Source organism: Triticum urartu, chromosome 3A (assembly GCF_056163025.1).
Source record: "Triticum urartu cultivar PI428250 chromosome 3A, HENAU_Tu73, whole genome shotgun sequence".
Classification (NCBI taxonomy): domain Eukaryota; kingdom Viridiplantae; phylum Streptophyta; class Magnoliopsida; order Poales; family Poaceae; genus Triticum; species Triticum urartu.
In genome coordinates this window covers 601,889,920-601,908,779 of record NC_141875.1, presented here as the reverse complement: position 1 = coordinate 601,908,779, position 18,860 = coordinate 601,889,920, and the positions used below count along the sequence as shown (strand labels likewise).

The window sequence follows — 18,860 nt, the reverse complement described above, 5'->3', positions numbered from 1 at the left end:
GGGGGGTAGGTGCACATGTAGCTAGACGAGCTCGGACGGAGTAAGCACAAAAATGGACAGGCAGCTATTCAATCACATAGCTTCCAGAAGGTCAGCGGTCGATCGCCACGCCAAGATCCCCTGCCGTATAGATGCGGACACGCGGTGAGGTGAGGTCAACTGGAAGGAAGGAATGAAGGTGCATCACGCTATTATTAGGAATTACGGATGGGGCGGCAGTTTGAATGATCACTACGTACTACTAACAAATCAGGGACTACTACATCCCGATGAATCCATATATAATCCGATAGTAGTGTCATACTGCTGGTACGACTTTTTTTTTATTATCTCAATTTCCTTGCTGCCCAAGCTTGTGACTCGCATGTTCTTCCTTTTCTATGCGCCGCCGCGATCGATCGTGTCATGATTCGCGAGGCCGCACATGTCAAGTAGCAACAGCTACCAGCTAGCTAGCAGGCGACATATATCCACGGAACATATAGAAGGCAATTCAAAGCCATAGGGAGAACCTAATTAAGAGGCCGATCGGAGGCATGGGAGGGAGGGGGAGGGAGCAAGGCGGGGAGAGGAGCGACGTCGACGGCGGACGAGAGGACGGAGCTGACGACGGACATGGGAGGAGGCCCGCGGCGCCGCGCGTGCCGCTCTACCGGATGTTCGCCTTCGCGGACAGGACGGACGCGGCGCTCATGGCGGTGGGCGCGGCCACGGCGGTGGCCAACGGGATGGCGCAGCCGCTCATGACCTTCATCTTCGGCGACGTCATCGACGCCTTCGGCTCCGCCGCCTCGTCGCGGGACGTCCTGCACAGGGTCACCAAGGTGCGTGCGTGCGCGTGTATGCGCGACCGTATTTTTCATGTTTGTATGATATGACAACCGTAGAGCGAGCGAAGAGGCGTAGGAGAATTGAGAGTCCTGAGAAGGTTTGATTTTGATTCCATTCATCAACAGCTTCAAAGTTGTGAGTTCTAGTAATATTTCAGTTAGACGCACTAGTGTTATGAGATGGTGTATTGATGCATGGTTTGGTGGTAGTCACAAATTCTGAGATTTTGTATGGCCAGACGTTGGCATCTCAGGAGAGAAACAAGTAACAATAGCATCAATTAGGAGCGGGAGTCCTATTTTGCTTCCGTGCTCAAAGTTTGGTTAAAAGAAATCAGATTTTTTTTGAATTTTGTCCAATGAGCTCGGGATGAACAGTAAAATAAAAAAAATTGAAACAAAATTCTGATTTTTTACCAAAGTTTGACAAATGTTTTGTATGCGTGACAAATTTCATCACGAAATGACATTCATGGAAGTCATGACAGAAAAATGAGCACTTCAAATTACTTTCAAAATAACATTTTTGGAGCATTGTTTTTTTCCACGACTTCCACCAATATTCTTGGTAAATTTTGCAGACACATAAAACATTTGTCAAAGTTTTTATTTTTTTTTATTTTACTGTTCGTCAAGGAGCATCTTAGCTCGCAAGCAGATAATATTCCACATACGGCCAATTAGGAGCGCTATTAGTTCTTCTTCAATGAATGGTATCTTAGGACTTGCGTCAAGAGAGTGGGCTAGTCTATTCTTTTGTGACCATTGACTTTTTTGCTTTGCTATATATTCAACTTCGAGCTCCGCACTTGCAGTTACATCCCTCACCCTGGAATTTCAAAATCTAAACACGAAAGTATGTACCGGGAAAAGATCTACCATTCAACACTTCTTAAAGATCCATGCAAACTTTTGGATGTATATTGATGTAGTGTGGTACAAGAAGCAATACAAGAGAATAGTAATGGTGCATGTCACCGGAAATCCGTTGGTGCTCCCGAGAGCACGCGCTCCTGCACGCGAAAAAAATATTTTAAAGTGTGAAAAAATTAAACAAAAATTTGGCGCATACATCTCGATATTATATGTGTGCACGTCAAGTTTCAAAGAAAAACCGATATTTTTTGTGGCTTGTGTAAAAAAACAAAAAGATGTCTTGCGGAAAGCATTTTTAACACCAAATTTTTGTCTTTTTCACACGCGGCACATAAGTTATCGGTTTTTCGCGAAACGACTTTGTGAACATGTACAATATCGAGATGTACGTGCTAAATTTTTGTTTGAATTAATTTGACATTTTAAATTATGTTTAAAACACATTTAAAAAATCAGGAGCGCGCTCCCATGTGCCAAAACGTCACTCTCGCATCTACAGAAATCCGTTGGTGCTCCCAAGAGCACGCGCTCCTGCACGCGAAAAGAATATTTTAAAGTGTGAAAAAAATAAACAAAAATTTGGCACATACATCTTGATATTATATGTGTGCACGTCAAGTTTCAAAGAAAACCGACATTTTTGTGGCTTGTGTAAAAAGACAAAAAGATGTCTTGCGAAAAGCATTTTTTAACACCAATTTTTTGTCTTTTTCACACGTGGCACATAAGTTGTCGGTTTTTCGTGAAACGACTTTGTGAGCATGTACAATATCGAGATGTACGTGCTAAATTTTTGTTTGAATTAATTTGACATTTTAAATTATGTTTTAAACACATTTAAAAAATCAGGAGCACGCGCTCCCATGTGCCAAAACGTCACTCTCATCTATCTATGCTTTCTGTTCAATCTCTCCCCATAAGGGCATCTCCAATGGTAACCCGTAAATTTTCTCCCACACCTGTCCACGGACAGGAGGAACCAGTCTGCAAACACGAATGCGTGGGGCCGACATCCAACCATAGCCACATACTTCTGGCCTTCCTCTTCTTTTTTAATCCGTACGATCAAATAGCCGCACACATAGAGTTCATACGTTCAAATAGCTGCATGCAGCACTAGTTTAAATTTAAAAAAGTTCAGATATTACATCCCAATATTGTTGTCCCCTTTAACCGCTCATTGATGCTCAATACGATCTCCCTTCAGTTGCTTGTGAGTTGGTCGATGCCAAATTTGTTGATGCATTTGAATAAACTCCTCAAATGTGACCGGATTCTGGTCCGAAAGTTTGATAGGATCACCCATGTTCTCAAATTCTAGAGCTGCAACATCATCGTCACCCTCATCCTCGATGATCATGTTGTGCATGATCACACAACATGTCATCACCTCCCATAAGGTCCCTGGATCTCATTGTTTAGTAGGTCCACGAACAACTGCAAAACAGGCCCGGGGAACTCCAAATGCCCTCTCAACATCCTTTCTAGCTGCTTCTTGTCTTTGGGCAAAGTGAGCCTTTTTCTGGCCAACTGGATTAGAGATGGTGCTGACAAAGGTAGTCCATGAAGGATAGGTACCGTCAACCAGATAGTAGCGCATGTTGTACCCATGTCCATTGACAGTGTATAGTTCGTGGCAAGGAGGGGCTTTTCCTTCAGTCAGCCTCGCAAACAACGGTGATCACTACAGCACATTGATGTCATTGTGAGACCCAGGCATACCAAAGAAAGCGTGTCAAATCCAAAGATCATGTGATGCAACTGCTTCAAGAATGATGGTGGGCTTCTTAACATGACCCTGATATTGTCCTTGTAAAGCCTTCGGGTAGTTCTTCCATTTCCAATACATGCGGTCAAGAGATCCAAGCAAACATGGCCACCCTCTTGCTTCTGAGATTGCCAAGAACCTCTCAGTGTCTGCCACAGTTGGTTCTCTCGGGTACTGAGGTCCGAACACCTTGACCACAACAGTTGCAAACCTGATCATGGCATCTCTGCATGTGCTTTTAGACATTCGTAGGTACTCGTCCCATGAATCAGCGGTCGTGCCATATGCAAGCATCCGTAGTGCGGTCGTGCACTTCTGGTAACCAGAGAAGCCAATTGTTCCCATTGCGTCCTTCTTCAAGATAAAGTAGTCATCATAGGACCGAACTCCATGGTACAAACAATCGAAGACAGTCTTGCGCATCCGAAAACGTCGGCGAAAATGGTCAGCGAAGAGTGCATCCGAGGCAAAGTAGTCGGCCATCAGTGTCAGATGGTCCCGCACACTGTTGCGGTTGAGCACTCGATGACCCTTGATCGAGCCCGTAAAATTGAGAACATGCTCCTCCGCATGCTCCGCGTCTTTAAGGACCACTTGCATCATCGTTGTCTCATCAGAGTACTCCTTCTCGTTGGACGATCCATCGGTCGACTCAACATAGTGCTCGTATATGTACTCCAAATCGGAATCCATAGCTAGAAAGAAGAAGCGAACATAGTTTTTAGCTCCGTCAATTCATCGAACAGTTGTCGGGCATGGTGAGTATAGCATTAGCGGATGGTACCTGACAGGGTAATCGGAGGACAAGGTTGAATGGCGACGGAAGAGAAGCGGGGTGAAGCCCGACTGGAATACTAGAGACGGAGACGTAGAATTCCGTTAGGGGTGTGGTATGGCATGGCGGGCAGGGTGTGGAGCGGCGGTGAAGGCAAGATAGAAAGATGGAAGGAGAGAAAATAGGGAGGATGGAGGCGTGGGGTCCGTGAAGGGTTTTGGGTGGGCCGGAGGTGTCGGAGTCCTATGTGTCTGGTGTCCCGAGTCCCCCAATGCTCCCCCATGTTTGTCTCCGGTTTGCGGGAGAAAGTACGGCCGTGTCACGGATCGATACAGAGCGGCGTTGGATGGCTTCCGCGGTCCAGACGGATGCAGGCGGTTTGCGGGTCCGCCTTGGAGATGCCCTAATATAACAAGAGCAGCCTTTTATATTTCTAAGTGACATTTTAAACCAGTCATATATTTAAAACCAAAAATATGTTTTACATTTCTTTATATATTTGAATTCCCAGAGACAAGATAAATTTGGATACATTTCAAAGTTGTTTAATTTTCACTATTTCAATTTGACATTGATATATATTTCGGTCTCACATTAACTGAAAATATACTCATAAGTAACTAAAATAAATGTTTTGAAATATATATTTACAACATCCAAAAATAAATTTTATTGTTAAAATTGTACTGAAACTGAAATATGTGCATGTTACTGAAATGTATGTGTTACTGAAGTGATTTCGTATTTCAAAAAAATGGTCTGGTAATTGAAATTCATATGCTTACAAAGTGATCTGGTAGTGAAATGCATCTTGTAAGAAAGTGATCTGGTATTGGAATACATCTCATATCGAAACGCAGCTTGCACTGAAATTTATCATCTGTATTTCACTTTTATGTCATTGAAATGGATGTGATACTAAATTTTATTGAAATGTATATTTAAAACTGTACTGAAATTGAAATATGTGTATGTTATTGAAATGGGCGTGGTATTGAAAATGGTTTGGTAATTGAAATTAATCTGGTATTTGAATTCATATGTTTAAAAAATTATTTGGTAGTGAAGCATCCGGTATTGAAATGCATCCGCTAACAAAGTGATATGGTATTAAAATGCACCTCATTACTGAAATATATGGCATTTTTTGAAATTTATAGGGACCTTATTATTGAAATATATTATATATAAAGTTGAAAAGTATCCGGTAACAAAGTGATTTAGTAATTGAAATGCATCTGGTAACTATGTTATTGAAATGTATGACATAAAGTGAGCGTAACACAAATAACAAATACAATATTACTTTCTGAGGCCAATACTTGTAGAAGACACAAATGACAAATACTTAGTTTTAGTTTGTCTTCCCAATCAATACTTTCATTTCTTTATCATAGCATAAGAGAGCGAAAAAATTGTAATTCCAATGCTACTGTAGACCTCATCCTTCTAATGGATCCATGACCATGTACGGTCTCCTAACTAATGTACACCCTCTTGTGTTTCAATATACGACATGGTGTTTCACTATAAATCTAGCAAAGGACCTAATATGACCGTTTAAGATTCTCCAACCCTGTCGCATGGAAATCTCTCATTGTATTTTCTCTCTCTTTTTTAATTTTGAATCACCCAACGAATTACAGGACACCAACGTCTTTCAATCTCCTAAGCCGACTTCATAGCAAGGCACAAGCATTGTGCTATCAACACTTGTAGTTGGGATAGTGTTCTTTGTCCTTTTATCTAATTTCTAATCAAAATTTTCTTGTTTTCAGGTGATCATTAACTTTGTTTATCTTGGTATTGGAGCAGGACTTGCTTCAACACTTCGTGAGTGCCTTTTGCATGCAATAAAATTGAGAAATATGTGTGTTAAAAAAATAGACATATGTCTGGACAGAAATTGCTTTATCTTTTTAATTAGGAATAGTGAAAATGCCCCCCCCCCCCCCCCCCCCCCACACACACACACACAAATATGCCCAGAAAAATATCCCTGGCCCATGAAAGCTTCCAAATCGTTTCTAAATGTCCATACCACCATAAAGTCAGCCTAAATATGGAGTAGATAAAGGGCGATCCGGACATGCACTCCATGTGAGCTCCAGACCACACGTGACCCCAGCTGTAGCCACTTTCACCTCTCATTTCTTTGTCTCCTATCTATCCTCATCGAAGACGACACCATGTTGCACGTCTTCCTCGCCTCACCCCTCCCATCCTTTCCCTCGGTGGGCTCGTCCAAATTGCAGAGCGGACCCACCATACAGATGCAACAGAAGCATATTGGATGGGTTTGTTGTGGGCCGTGTGATCAAACTATGATCCAGCAACCGTGAATGTTGTCGATGCGCGAAGAGTTATCAACCAACTTTTTTCAAGTGTTTCCTTTTATTGAAACCTCGTGGAGTATTTTAAGGTCTTTTTGGTTCTATGCTTTGGATTGCCACACTTTGTCACACATTTTTGCTAATTTGCCTAAGATTAGTTTAGCAAAATAAGAGCCACAAGTTGGCAAGTCTAAGGGAATCATGCCACACATTTTGTCTGTATGTAATGTGTGGCCCTAGTGTGGCTTGCTTTAAGTGTGACTTGAATCAAACACCCACCTCAGTTGATCAGACTTGCCTAATCTTAGGTGTGGCAACCTTTGACAAATTTAGTCTCAAACCAAACTGTCGCTAGTGTGCTACTCACTCCATTCACAAATATATTTCTGATTTGAAGGTACATAAACGCATCTTAGTCTGTCTGTTGCTCATTTCAATCCATAGTACTCCCTCTATAATATAAGAGTGTTTTGACACTATACTAGTGTAAAAAACACTCTTATATTATGAGACGGTGTAAAAATGCTCTTATATTATGTGAGGAGGGAGTAGCATATATCAAAATATCTAAAACACCTTTTTTCTTTGGGCGATGATAGGCGCCGATGCGCCGGCACAAATTTGGGCCGATCGCTGCCCATCCACCCGATTCAGACGCGCTCAGCCGTTCGATTGGGTCTCCTTCCCAGTGTCTTCTTCTTCCCCCACGCTCGCACCTCCATGAGCGAGCACACAGCGGGCCTCGAAGCACCACCTTGCACGCTCGTCCGTCGTAGCACTAGTCGTCGGTTGACGACCTCGGCATTGTCTCATGTCTTTCTCGTCGGATCCACGCATGCAGCAACTTTCACCCGCGGTTGTAGCTTCCTCGTTGGCGGTGGCAGCTCCGGTAGCACTGGTTGCCGGTCGCAGCACCCCCGGCGACGAGCTCATGAAAAGGTGATCTCCTTTGGGTTTGTTGGTGGCAACAAAAATATCAGCGAGTAGTAGCAAAAAATTGTGCTGGTTCCAGCAATAAAAGCTCATCGGTGCCGCCACCCCGTCGCCATTGAAGCAAAATAGATCAGCAGTTGTAGCTTTTGTGATTGCCGATTGCAGCAAAAACAACTTCTGGTCCAGCTCGGGGCTTCTTTGGTAATAGCAAAAAATCGACAACGGTTGTAGTTTTTCTAAACGCTAGTTGCAGCTCTGCCGGCGACTGGTTGCAGCTTCCACGGATGCCCGTTGCAGCTTTCTCGACCACAGCCATAGCCAAAAATGCTATTGTCAGGGGTTCCAACTTCTACGCCTCCCGTTCCAACATTACAAGAACACAGTTTCAACATCTCTCGGACACAGTTCCAACATCGCCAGAACACGATTCTAGCATGGCACCCTCGCAACTCCTCCGTCCATCGGCTGTAGCTCTCAGCGTGGCCGGTTGCAGCTCCAGCGTGGCAGGCAGAGCTCCGGTGGTGCGGATCTGACCGAGGACGGCCGGACCGGCTGATTCCCATGGCAGCGGCACCCTGGGAAGCCTCCAGGCGGTGACGGTTGACCATGGCGGCGGGGTCCCTGAGAAAAAGGAGAGAGAAGGAGAGGGGGAGACGCGCTATTGACCGTGTGGCACGTGCGTGGACAAGGCGTCGGCCGACCAAGCCCAAACGTTTCCCTTTTTCTTTTGAGAGAATATTCAAAAATCTTACATTCATGAATGGATTGAGTAATTGTTTAGAGCATGGTTAATAGAAACGCCGGCTACCGGTTGTATACATGTGCCATGTCAACAATAGCCTTTATAAAAGTAGGCTCATGTAATAGGCCAGCTCTATACCAGCTGTTGCATGATCAAAGTAATCTGCTTGCATGCATGGGGAGAAAGTAAAATACAATTGATTGGATTGTGAGACCTAGGAGACTGTGAACAGCAGGGCTAGCGCTGGCTTTGGGCTGCAAGTGAGCTGCTATTTCTTGCGTCACGTGGTGCAGCTAGGCGACTGACCAAGCGCCCACTTCCTTCTCTCTCGTATTTAGGGTCCATTCTGCAATGCTCCAGCTCTAAGCTTCCTCAACTTCATAAATAAAGCTGAGGCGAACGCTCTGACTTCTGAAAGCTGGAATTGAGAAGCTAGCGATCTGTCAGAGCCTATTCTGAACTCCTCCAACTCCAAACTTCTCTAATTCCCAGCCTGAAGCAAGCCCGAACGCCGTAGCTCCGTGAAGCTGAAATCCAAGAAGCTATCGTGGGCTGTAGTTCATTTTTCTGAAGCGAGACATTCCTAGCTCCACGTTTTGGTGAATCTGGAGTTCGGGTTATTTACGGCCGTAATGCCACTGCCCAAAAAAACGTTTCAATCAGCTCCTCCTCCCTTGATCCCGCACGCACCCACTCGTCACATCTCCCCTCTCCCTCGTCCCTCCTCTTGAACCCTCGCCGCCGCCGTTACCGCCGCCACGCCCGGCTGCCCCCGTCGCCGGCCCGATCCTCGCCTCCGACTACAGATCCGGACATCCAAGGCTGTTTCCCGGCGGATCCCGTCGTCGCCGCCGCCCGTCGCGCCTGCTACAAGGAACTGCGACCCCATGGCTCGGAGCCCCGACGCCATTGACACCCGAGAGAACCTCAGAGTCAGGAGCAGCACCAAGACGACCGCGCCCCTTCTCTTCTTCCCCTTCCCTTCTCTTCTTCCCGAGCCAAGAGCTGCCGTGAAGCCTGCCGAGCCGCCGCCTGTCTGCAGTTCCGCCCGAGATGGGCTCCTTCAGCCAGCCCAACGTGCCAACCAGCAGGCCTTCAGCCCCCAGCTGGGCTGCCAGCTCATCCAAGCGCTGGGAGAAGCTGCTGTAGCTCCAGAACGTTTTTTTGTTCGCCACCTGAAGCAAGAAGCGACCCAAGAAGCTGGATATGGAAAGTTTTGAAGAAGCTAGATGGTTTCAGAACAGGCTCAGTGTAAAAAAGGAGAAGATGGAGAAGCAGCTCTTTTTCAGATCCGTGAAAGAAAGAAGTTGGAGTTGAGGACAAATTACGCTGGGTTGCTACCGCCAAGTGACTCTCAGCGTACCGGTTCAAGTTTCCTTGCCGAACTCCCTCTCGCATGCGTTGGCAATTTGTACTGGGCCCCAACCTGGCCTGCCAATCCCGTCAAATGGGCTGGCAGCCTCGTGCGTATCGACCGAAAGCGGAAGCTGAGTTGCCGAACGTTTTCCAAGTCGCCACCAGAAGCGAGTCGTGCGAGAAGCTGAATTTAGGAAGTTTTGGAGAAGTTAGGCAGTTTCAGAACAAGCCCTTACTCTCCTCCAGCTCAAATTTTTGCTGATGTGGGATGCCTTGCAGCCTGCTGAGAAGGACTATTGTACCCCCTCCGGTCCTTTTTACTCTGTACATTGGATTTGCCGAAAGTCAAACTTTGCTAAGTTTGACCAAATTTATATTAAAAATTATTAGCATCTATAATATCTAATAAATATAATACGAAAATATATTTCAAGATGAATCTAATGATATTGGTGTTGTTATGTGAATGTCTATATTTTTTATATAAACTTGGTTAAAGTTGAATGAGATTGACTTCGGACAAACCTAATATGCAGAGTAAAAAGGACCAGAGGGGTTTATAGCGTCTTTACAAATGTATTAAAATCGTATTTACCGAATTAACGGAATCGCGAGCCTCTCAAGGCGGGCCAGGCCGCCCGCAACGACGCCGGCACCACGGCGGGGGGGAGGCACTGCTCCGGTGCTGAGGCAGAAGCACAGCGGCCGGTGGCTCGGTTCGAGCTCCCCGAGCACGCGCGCACGTCGATCTCCCCGCGCGGTCCACCGAGCCAGCCGCCCGCCCTCCGCCCGCCGGCGCAGCGAGCGGACGCACGTCCCCGAGCCCCGAGCTCTCCAGCAGCCGCACCATGAACCGGAGCTCGCCGCGCCCGGGCGGCTGCTAGCGCGGGCTCTTGCGCAGTGCGTGCTTGAGCTTGTGATGTAGGCTGCTGCTACCTGCTAATAGTGTGCTGCTGCTGATGCGTGCCTGATGCTGCTGCACGAGCGCGTGAGCTGTGTGCTGCTGCTGCTGTTGCATGCGAGGGTGGTGTTGCTCGTCGCTGGACGGAGAGCGCTGCCGTCCTGCCGCCGCGTGTGTGCATTCTGTATCTGGGGCGCTCCGCTACTTCCGGGGCTGTGCACGCAACGTGTTCGGTGAAATGTCTGAAAAAATGGGGAGTGCCATTGTCTACCCGGATAAATGGGGGAGAGGGGCGGACATGTCCGGGCAATGTCCGCAGAAAAATGGGGGGACAAATTTGAGGTTTGTGGTTGGAGATGCTCTGACTCCCTGGCTGCTTGTTCCTGAAAAAACAAATGTTGCAATACTGTTGTCCAGAGTAAATTTTATTTTTGAGAAAACGCAGATGCTTTGTGTCTTAAACTCTCAATGTACTGCTATGAATGAGATGGTTCAGAATACGAGCCTAAGAGTTAGATCATCTAGAGCAACTTTAAGGGTATTACTCAAAGCATCCTTCATTTGATTGATCAGTTTGATGTTTTGATAGAGGTATCATGCTGGACAATTACTGGAGAAAGACAGGCAGCACGAATCAGAGCTATGTATCTCAAGGCGATTCTCAGACAGGACATTGCTTTCTTTGACAAGGAAATGAGCACTGGACAAGTTGTTGAGAGGATGTCTGGGGACACATTCCTCATTCAAGATGCCATTGGAGAAAAGGTAGGCTGTTTTATCACAAGGAGTGCTTGTGACACATTATTCAAAGCATTGTTAGATGCTATAATCTTACAGCCAATATGCATAAGCTTGTATATAAAAAAGCTCTTGTCATTCATTTTGTCACTGTAGATGACCGATCTCTTTGACCAATATGGGAAAGTGTGTGTATTTCCTGACATTGAAGGTGGTATAATGATTTTACATTCTTTTATGTGCTAACCTAACAGTATGTTCACGAACTAGAAGCTAGCTCTTTAGAAAAGATTGGTAGCTGAAAGTCATAGAGAAAATAAATTGTCGTATTTTTTTACTCAAAATGAACCTATGATATGAGTCTGGGCTCAGCTCTGTTATACGGACAACACATAATTTTGCACCTGTCTTCAGTCGACAAGTAATGGGTGCACACTGCATTCACATGGATCCATATTAATAATAAGCAACGAAATACCAGTTTGATAGACTTGCAGAAATGAAGACCCACTCAGTCAATTGGATATATAACATGAACTTGCTACCAGACATTGCAAAGCTTAGTCCATTAACCTTCTGTATAAGTATCTAATAATAACTAGGATTCCATTTTATTTTAACACTTTGCTATACATTTTTCTCATAGGTTGGCAAGATCATACAGCTCCTTTCTACCTTTTTTGGAGGCTTCATTGTTGCATTTGTGAGAGGATGGCTCTTGACACTTGTTATGCTCTCAAGCATCCCTCCAGTAGCCGTGGCTGGTGCTATTGTGTCAAGGATGATGACAACGTTGTCCACTAAAATGCAAGCAAAATATGGTGATGCTGGAGACATTGTTGAGCAAACTATTGGGACCATTCGAACGGTGAGTGCTAGTGGATACATGGTCTACTTCGTTTGATGCCCATGACCATGCGAGTCAAAGTTTTACACATTTGGCCCTTATAAGGTGTGATGACAAAATTTTATGAAGGTTCCATTTTTGGGGGGCTTTCTAAGCCATTTTTAGCCAAAGTTAGAACAACTCATCTGGCCAATTTGGACGCCAATATTTTGTGGAAGTCTATGTTTGCCTTCTGTTTTCCTGTTCTTTGATTTGTGGCCCAAACCAAATAGAAATTATGCTTTATTTTTGGTATTGATTCTTGTGGTCACTATTCTCTTCTTATGCTTATGCTTTGAAGGTTGTCTCATTCAATGGTGAGAAGCAAGCTATAACAACATATAACAAGTTCATAAGAAAAGCATATGAGTCTGCTCGTCAAGAAGGTGCTGTCAGTGGCCTTGGAGTGGGTTCAATAATGGCAATCTTGTTTTGCAGCTATGGGTTGGCAGTTTGGTATGGATCTAAATTGATAGTTGACCGAGGATATAATGGTGGCATAGTTATTACTATTATAATGGCCGTCATGGTTGGCGCAATGTAAGTTCCGTACATTAGTCCTTACCACTTTAATATTCTGAGTACATACTTAAAACTTGTTTCAGATGTTGTTGAAGGGCGGAGATTATAGCTAGGGGTGCATTTTTTTAGAGGAAAAAGCAGGACTCTGCTGCATGCATTTTATTGATTTTTCAAAATAATGTATACAGAAAAATAGTTCAAAAAGATAAAAGAAAAGAACTACACAATACACCAACAACAAATATCCTGGGGAGCAAGCTATCTAAAAGAGTTGACCCAGGCCTCAAAATCAATATACTTCTTTCTGTGAGCTCTGAAGATAATCCATTTGAGCTCCTCTTTGAATCTAGGGGTGCAATGTTGAGAGCATTATTGGTGGGCTTTAGATTTTTGAATGAACTTTCTTGAGTACTGGGTCATTTTATTCTTGAATTATATGTGGTTAAGAATGACTTCAAAGAACATTATATCTGATAAGTGGCAATTTAGACATAGTTAGATTAATAGATGATTACTGTGCCACGTTTCCCCATGGACGTGCCTCTCCGTGTGTCATGTGGGCATATGACATATGATGCTAGAAGGTCACGGCTGCCGCACCAGACCAGCCCACAGTTCTCCGAAGGATGTAACATCATGCTTGCTAATTTGTTTCTGATAAGGATGTGGGATCCGTAAAGCAGCAGTCAAACTTTCAAACATAGTATGTCAAATAGGGTCTTCCATGTCTGTTTTCGAGATCTTCTGGTTTCTGACTCGAGTTGCGTCTCTTCTGCAGGTCCTTAGGTCAGGCAGCACCATCAATAACAGCTTTTGCACAAGGTCAAGGAGCAGCATATAGAATGTTCAAGACAATTGAAAGGCAACCATGTATTGATGTATATAACACCACAGGTATCATATTGGAAGACATCAAGGGTGATGTTGAACTGAAGGATGTCTACTTCAGCTATCCTACCAGGCCTGAACATTTGGTATTTGATGGATTCTCCTTACGGGTACCAAGTGGAACTACAATGGCACTAGTTGGAGTGAGCGGTAGTGGAAAGTCAACTGTGGTCAGTTTGGTGGAGAGATTCTACGATCCACAGTCTGGGGAAGTCTTGATAGATGGAGTTGACATTAGAAGAATGACTCTTGGGTGGATAAGAGGAAAAATCGGTCTCGTCAGCCAAGAACCAGTGTTGTTCTCGAGTACGATCAGAGAAAATATTTCCTATGGGAAGGATGGTCTTAATCTCGAAGAGATCAGAAGAGCAATCGAGCTTGCAAATGCAGCAAACTTCATTGATAAACTGCCAAATGTACAGTGCGAAATTAAGATGTACATAATGTTAATTCTGTTGCTAACTCACTCATGATTAATTAAAAGTATGTATATTTTGTGAAACATTGCAGGGTCTTGAGACAATGGTTGGGGAACGTGGGATTCAGCTGTCTGGAGGGCAGAAGCAAAGAATAGCAATTGCTAGAGCGATTATAAAAAACCCTAGGATATTGCTACTTGATGAAGCAACCAGCGCGCTGGATATGGAATCTGAGAGGGTAGTTCAAGAAGCTTTGGATAGGGTAATGTTAGAAAGGACTACAATTATTGTTGCGCATCGCCTAAGCACAGTAAAGAACGCTGATGTCATATCCGTCCTACAACACGGGAAGATTGTGGAACAAGGTATGTCATATGAGAATTGACAACTTCTGTATTGGATGTACATACTCCGTTTCAAAATAGATGTCCTGACTTGCTACTTGATCTGTGAATTTGGAGCAGGTTCACATGTACAACTGGTGAACAAACCTGAAGGTGCATACTCTCAGCTGATTCATCTGCAAGAGACTCTGCAGGTAGCAGAAGCCCCTAACGCCGATCCTGATGCGATAATAATGGAAAACAGTTTTGGCTCTAGGTCGTTCACAAGGAAACCAAGAAGCCAAGGCAGCTCCTTTAGGAGATCAACCAGTAAAGGCTCCTCTTTTGGGCACAGTGGTACACATCCTTACCCTGATCCATGTGATCCCATGGAATTCAACAATGATCAAGACCTAGAGGAGAGTGCAGATAAAATATCTAGTGACAGAAAGAAAGCTCCAATCGGCCGACTCTTTTATCTGAACAAACCAGAGGCTCCTGTTCTTGCTCTTGGTTCGATTGCTGCTGCAATGCACGGGGTTATTTTGCCTGTATATGGCATATTGATTTCAAGTGCAATAAAGACGTTTTATGAGCCGCCAGCAGAACTACTCAAGGACTCGAGGTTCTGGGCAAGCATGTTTGCCATGCTGGGTGCTTGTGCACTTGTTCTGATTCCAATAGAGTACTTCTTGTTTGGATTAGCAGGTGGGAAGCTTGTGGAGCGCATACGGTCGCTGACATTCCGAAGTGTCATGCACCAGGACATCAACTGGTTTGATAAACCTGAACACTCTAGGTCTGTGTTTAGTCTTTTTCGCATCATGATGTGTTGTCACAAATCTTCCTTTTGCCCTAACAGTTAGTATACAGATTTTTTTAAGAATATTCATTCATGCTAACTAGCTTGAGCAGTCTTCTTACAATTTTTATCAATACTAAGATTAATCCATCTGGCATTTTCAAATAAAAAATTGTGAAGAGTTATACTTGTCAACTAGTGCAATATTCTACAGATTAACTTAGACAAGTTTCAACTTTTGTTCTAGTGGAGCAATAGGTGCAAGGCTATCGACTGATGCTCTGAACGTGAAGCGGCTTGTAGGAGAAAATTTAGCACTTAATGTCCAGACTATATCAACCATCATAGTAGGTTTCACAATAGCTATGGTGGCAAACTGGAAGCTGGCATTGATTATCACAGTGGTGGTTCCATTGGTGGGTTTCCAAGCCTATGCTCAAATGAAGTTCCTGAAAGGTCTCAATAAAAACGCAAAGGTGCATGCTGTGAATTAGCAATTACTTTTATTCATTTTTCCTCAAAAACAACACCAACAAAATGACCAATGTTCATACACGTATTCGTCAGATGGAGAGTTGTTTTGTCTAATAGTTTGGTGGGATGCAGTTAAAGTACGAGGAAGCAAGTCAAGTAGCAACCGACGCCGTTGGAGGAATCAGAACTGTGGCGTCGTTTTGCGCAGAGCAGAAGGTGATGGATGCCTATGAAAAGAAATGTGAATCTCCAACAAGGCAGGGAGTGAGGGAAGGTGTTGTTGGTGGCTTGGGATTTGGGTTCTCGTTCCTTGTGTTCTACCTTACTTATGCTCTCTGCTTCTACGTCGGTGCAAAGTTTGTTCATGGAGGAACGGCAACATTTCCTGAAGTGTTTCAGGTACGAGCACATTATTCTTATTCAGAACTTGAGTGTTGATTGTTCTAACCTCGTATTTTTGTTAACTAATCCACCGATTCTCAGGTCTTCTTCGTATTAGTTTTGGCGGCTAGTGGGATCTCACGAACAAGCGCAGTAGGTGCAGATAGCACCAAGGCTAGTGAATCGGCCATCTCCGTGTTCGAAATTCTTGACCGTAAGTCCAAGATAGATTCCAGCAGCGAGGAGGGCATGGTGGTTGCAAATCTCAGGGGTGACATTGAGTTCCAGAATGTGTGCTTCAGCTACCCCTTACGCCCAAATGTTCAAATATTCACTGATCTGTCCTTGAGCATTCCTTCTGGAAAGGTTACTTTCTTTCTATGTCAACTTTTTTTTGACAACCTTCTTTCTATGTTAACTAATAAGTATGCTAGCTAGTACGAAGGTTAATCTGGTGACACTATCTTTACAGACGGCTGCCCTTGTTGGAGAGAGTGGAAGTGGAAAGTCCACTGCCATTGCGCTGCTCGAGAGGTTCTACGACCCGAGTTCAGGCAGGATCCTTTTTGATGGCATTGAGCTTCCGGCCCTCAAGGTCAGTTGGCTTCGGCTGCAGATTGGGCTCGTGGGGCAGGAGCCAGTGCTGTTCAAGGACACCATCCGCGCCAACATAGCCTACGGAAAGCAAGGGGAGGCCTCCGAAGAAGAGATCGTGGCTGCAGCCGAAGCAGCCAACGCGCACCAGTTCATCTCCGGGCTGCCCGACGGCTACAACACCGTCGTCGGCGAGAGGGGAATCCAGCTGTCCGGCGGGCAGAAGCAGCGGGTAGCCATCGCGAGGGCCGTCGTCAAGGACCCCAAGGTGCTCCTGCTGGACGAGGCAACGAGCGCTCTAGACGCGGAGTCAGAGCGTGTGGTGCAGGAGGCACTGGACCAGGTGATGGTCGGGAGGACGACTGTGGTGGTGGCGCATCGCCTGTCGACTGTGAGAGGCGCCGACATTATCAGCGTGGTGAAGAACGGGACGATAGTGGAGAAAGGAAGGCATGAAGAACTGCTGCGGATCAAGGATGGAGCCTACGCTTCCCTTGTCGAGCTTAGCTCCACTTCAAGATAAGATACTCATCTTTCTCTACCAGAAAATTCCATGGAATGAAAGGCCAGCAATTCAGTGTATTTGAGTTTATAGGCCAGTTAATGTGGGTGTAGGAGCTGCGGATCAAGGATGGAGCCTACGCTTCCCTTGTCGAGCTTAGCTCCACTTCAAGATAAGATACTCATCTTTCTCTACCAGAAAATTCCATGGAATGAAAGGCCAGCAATTCAGTGTATTTGAGTTTATAGGCCAGTTAATGTGGGTGTAGGAGCTGCGGATCAAGGATGGAGCCTACGCTTCCCTTGTCGAGCTTAGCTCCACTTCAAGATAAGATACTCATCTTTCTCTACCAGAAAATTCCATGGAATGAAAGGCCAGCAATTCAGTGTATTTGAGTTTATAGGCCAGTTAATGTTGGTGTAGGAGCTGCGGATCAAGGATGGAGCCTACGCTTCCCTTGTCGAGCTTAGCTCCACTTCAAGATAAGATACTCATCTTTCTCTACCAGAAAATTCCATGGAATGAAAGGCCAGCAATTCAGTGTATTTGAGTTTATAGGCCAGTTAATGTGGGTGTAGGATCTTTCCTTTCATTTTAGTAGATGGGTATCTGCAGACAAGCAGATGCAATCAGACAAACTGTATGCAAATAATTACTGATTGTCGTTCAAGCGAGGATGCCGGTGAAGCTTTTCCAAAACACGGCAATAAGAAGAAATTATTTGCCTGATCGCAGTATAAGAACATGAGTTAGAACTCTGGGCAACCTATTCCCTTGGAAATGTAAGCTTGTGGCTATTTTAATATGTTTAGTTTCTTGGGCTGCCTGTAGGTTGCTGGACCTTTATGGAAGTCCAGAAATGTTGCTTTGCTTTGCTCTGTGTTCAAGTTTCCAGCCTTTTTGCAGCATTGGCACCCGCTTGCTAGGCAGCGGGACATGGAGTGGCTAAGGGGTGTGATCAATGCTCTCATTACGGTCGAACGCCGCCTTGCTTAGGCTCCTAGCCTGCGTGTCGTCTAGTCCTTGCTTAGGCTCCTAGCCTGCGTGTCGTCTACTCCGTGGAGCCTTGTATCATTTTTTTGGCATGTCTGTGCTGTTGCTTCAGCAATTCTTCTATTTTTCTTTGTGCACTTAAACTCTAGTGATCTAAACGCTCTTATATTTCTCTATGGAGAGAGTATATAAAGTGAGGCAAAAACCCGTTTCAAGGGGTAAAAGGATTTGGTCGGTCTGCGACGAGCATCGTGAGTTTGCTTTGTGTGCGCTTGAAATACTGGGGCCTGAATCTGAACAAAATAAGAAGTGAGGACGTTTACAAAATTATAAGTCAGCTCTATTGCCAACTTGTTCTCCAAATGAATCCCCTCAGATCAAATTAGTGATCATGATTAAAATAGGATTGTCTGATGTAGGAGAAGCGGCATACAAATCCTGGTAAGCCAAATCAACTGTATGGTAATGCGATTATAGTGGACAGTCAAATACGGCAAGCTCAAAAGCTGCAGTTACATCACAAATGGCTATACCACATTTACAAATCTGGCATGTAGTCAAGATATTGAAGAGCATGTCACAGGTACAACGACACTGACTTGGTAAAACAGAAGCCTACGAAATGTAATGCTGGAAATTCAAAGTGCGTTGATTTTTGTCAGAAAACTACCATCAGAGCTGCAAAGATCCCTGCGTTAAACAAGAATGTACTCTTAACAAGTCAAACTAGTATAGGCGTCATATTTCATAGGTCATGCACCAGAACCTAGCTGCTCAACCTCAACCAGGAGTCTGCATTCCCAACCGAACTTACATTCATATAC

The 18,860-nt window shown here is 44.8% G+C and overlaps 1 protein-coding gene across 2 annotated transcripts; it reads left to right on the top strand.

Annotated features, from left to right (window-relative positions):
* The first annotated feature begins 301 nt into the window (after positions 1 to 301).
* On the top strand, positions 302 to 17,913 carry LOC125545323 (ABC transporter B family member 4). Of its 2 annotated transcripts, XM_048709228.2 has the most exons (12): positions 302 to 824; positions 6,028 to 6,082; positions 11,104 to 11,279; positions 11,899 to 12,120; positions 12,440 to 12,678; positions 13,439 to 13,964; positions 14,059 to 14,332; positions 14,432 to 15,089; positions 15,340 to 15,568; positions 15,699 to 15,965; positions 16,050 to 16,313; positions 16,420 to 17,913. In XM_048709228.2, exons 1-12 carry the CDS (start codon positions 537 to 539, stop codon positions 17,062 to 17,064), a joined length of 3,843 nt encoding a protein of 1,280 aa, XP_048565185.2. In that variant the 5' UTR covers positions 302 to 536; the 3' UTR covers positions 17,065 to 17,913. The 2 variants fall into 2 exon arrangements, with proteins under 2 accessions (XP_048565185.2, XP_048565186.2); XM_048709229.2 differs by lacking the exons at positions 302 to 824; positions 6,028 to 6,082 and adding an exon at positions 10,188 to 10,856.
* Positions 17,914 to 18,860: the final 947 nt, after the last annotated feature.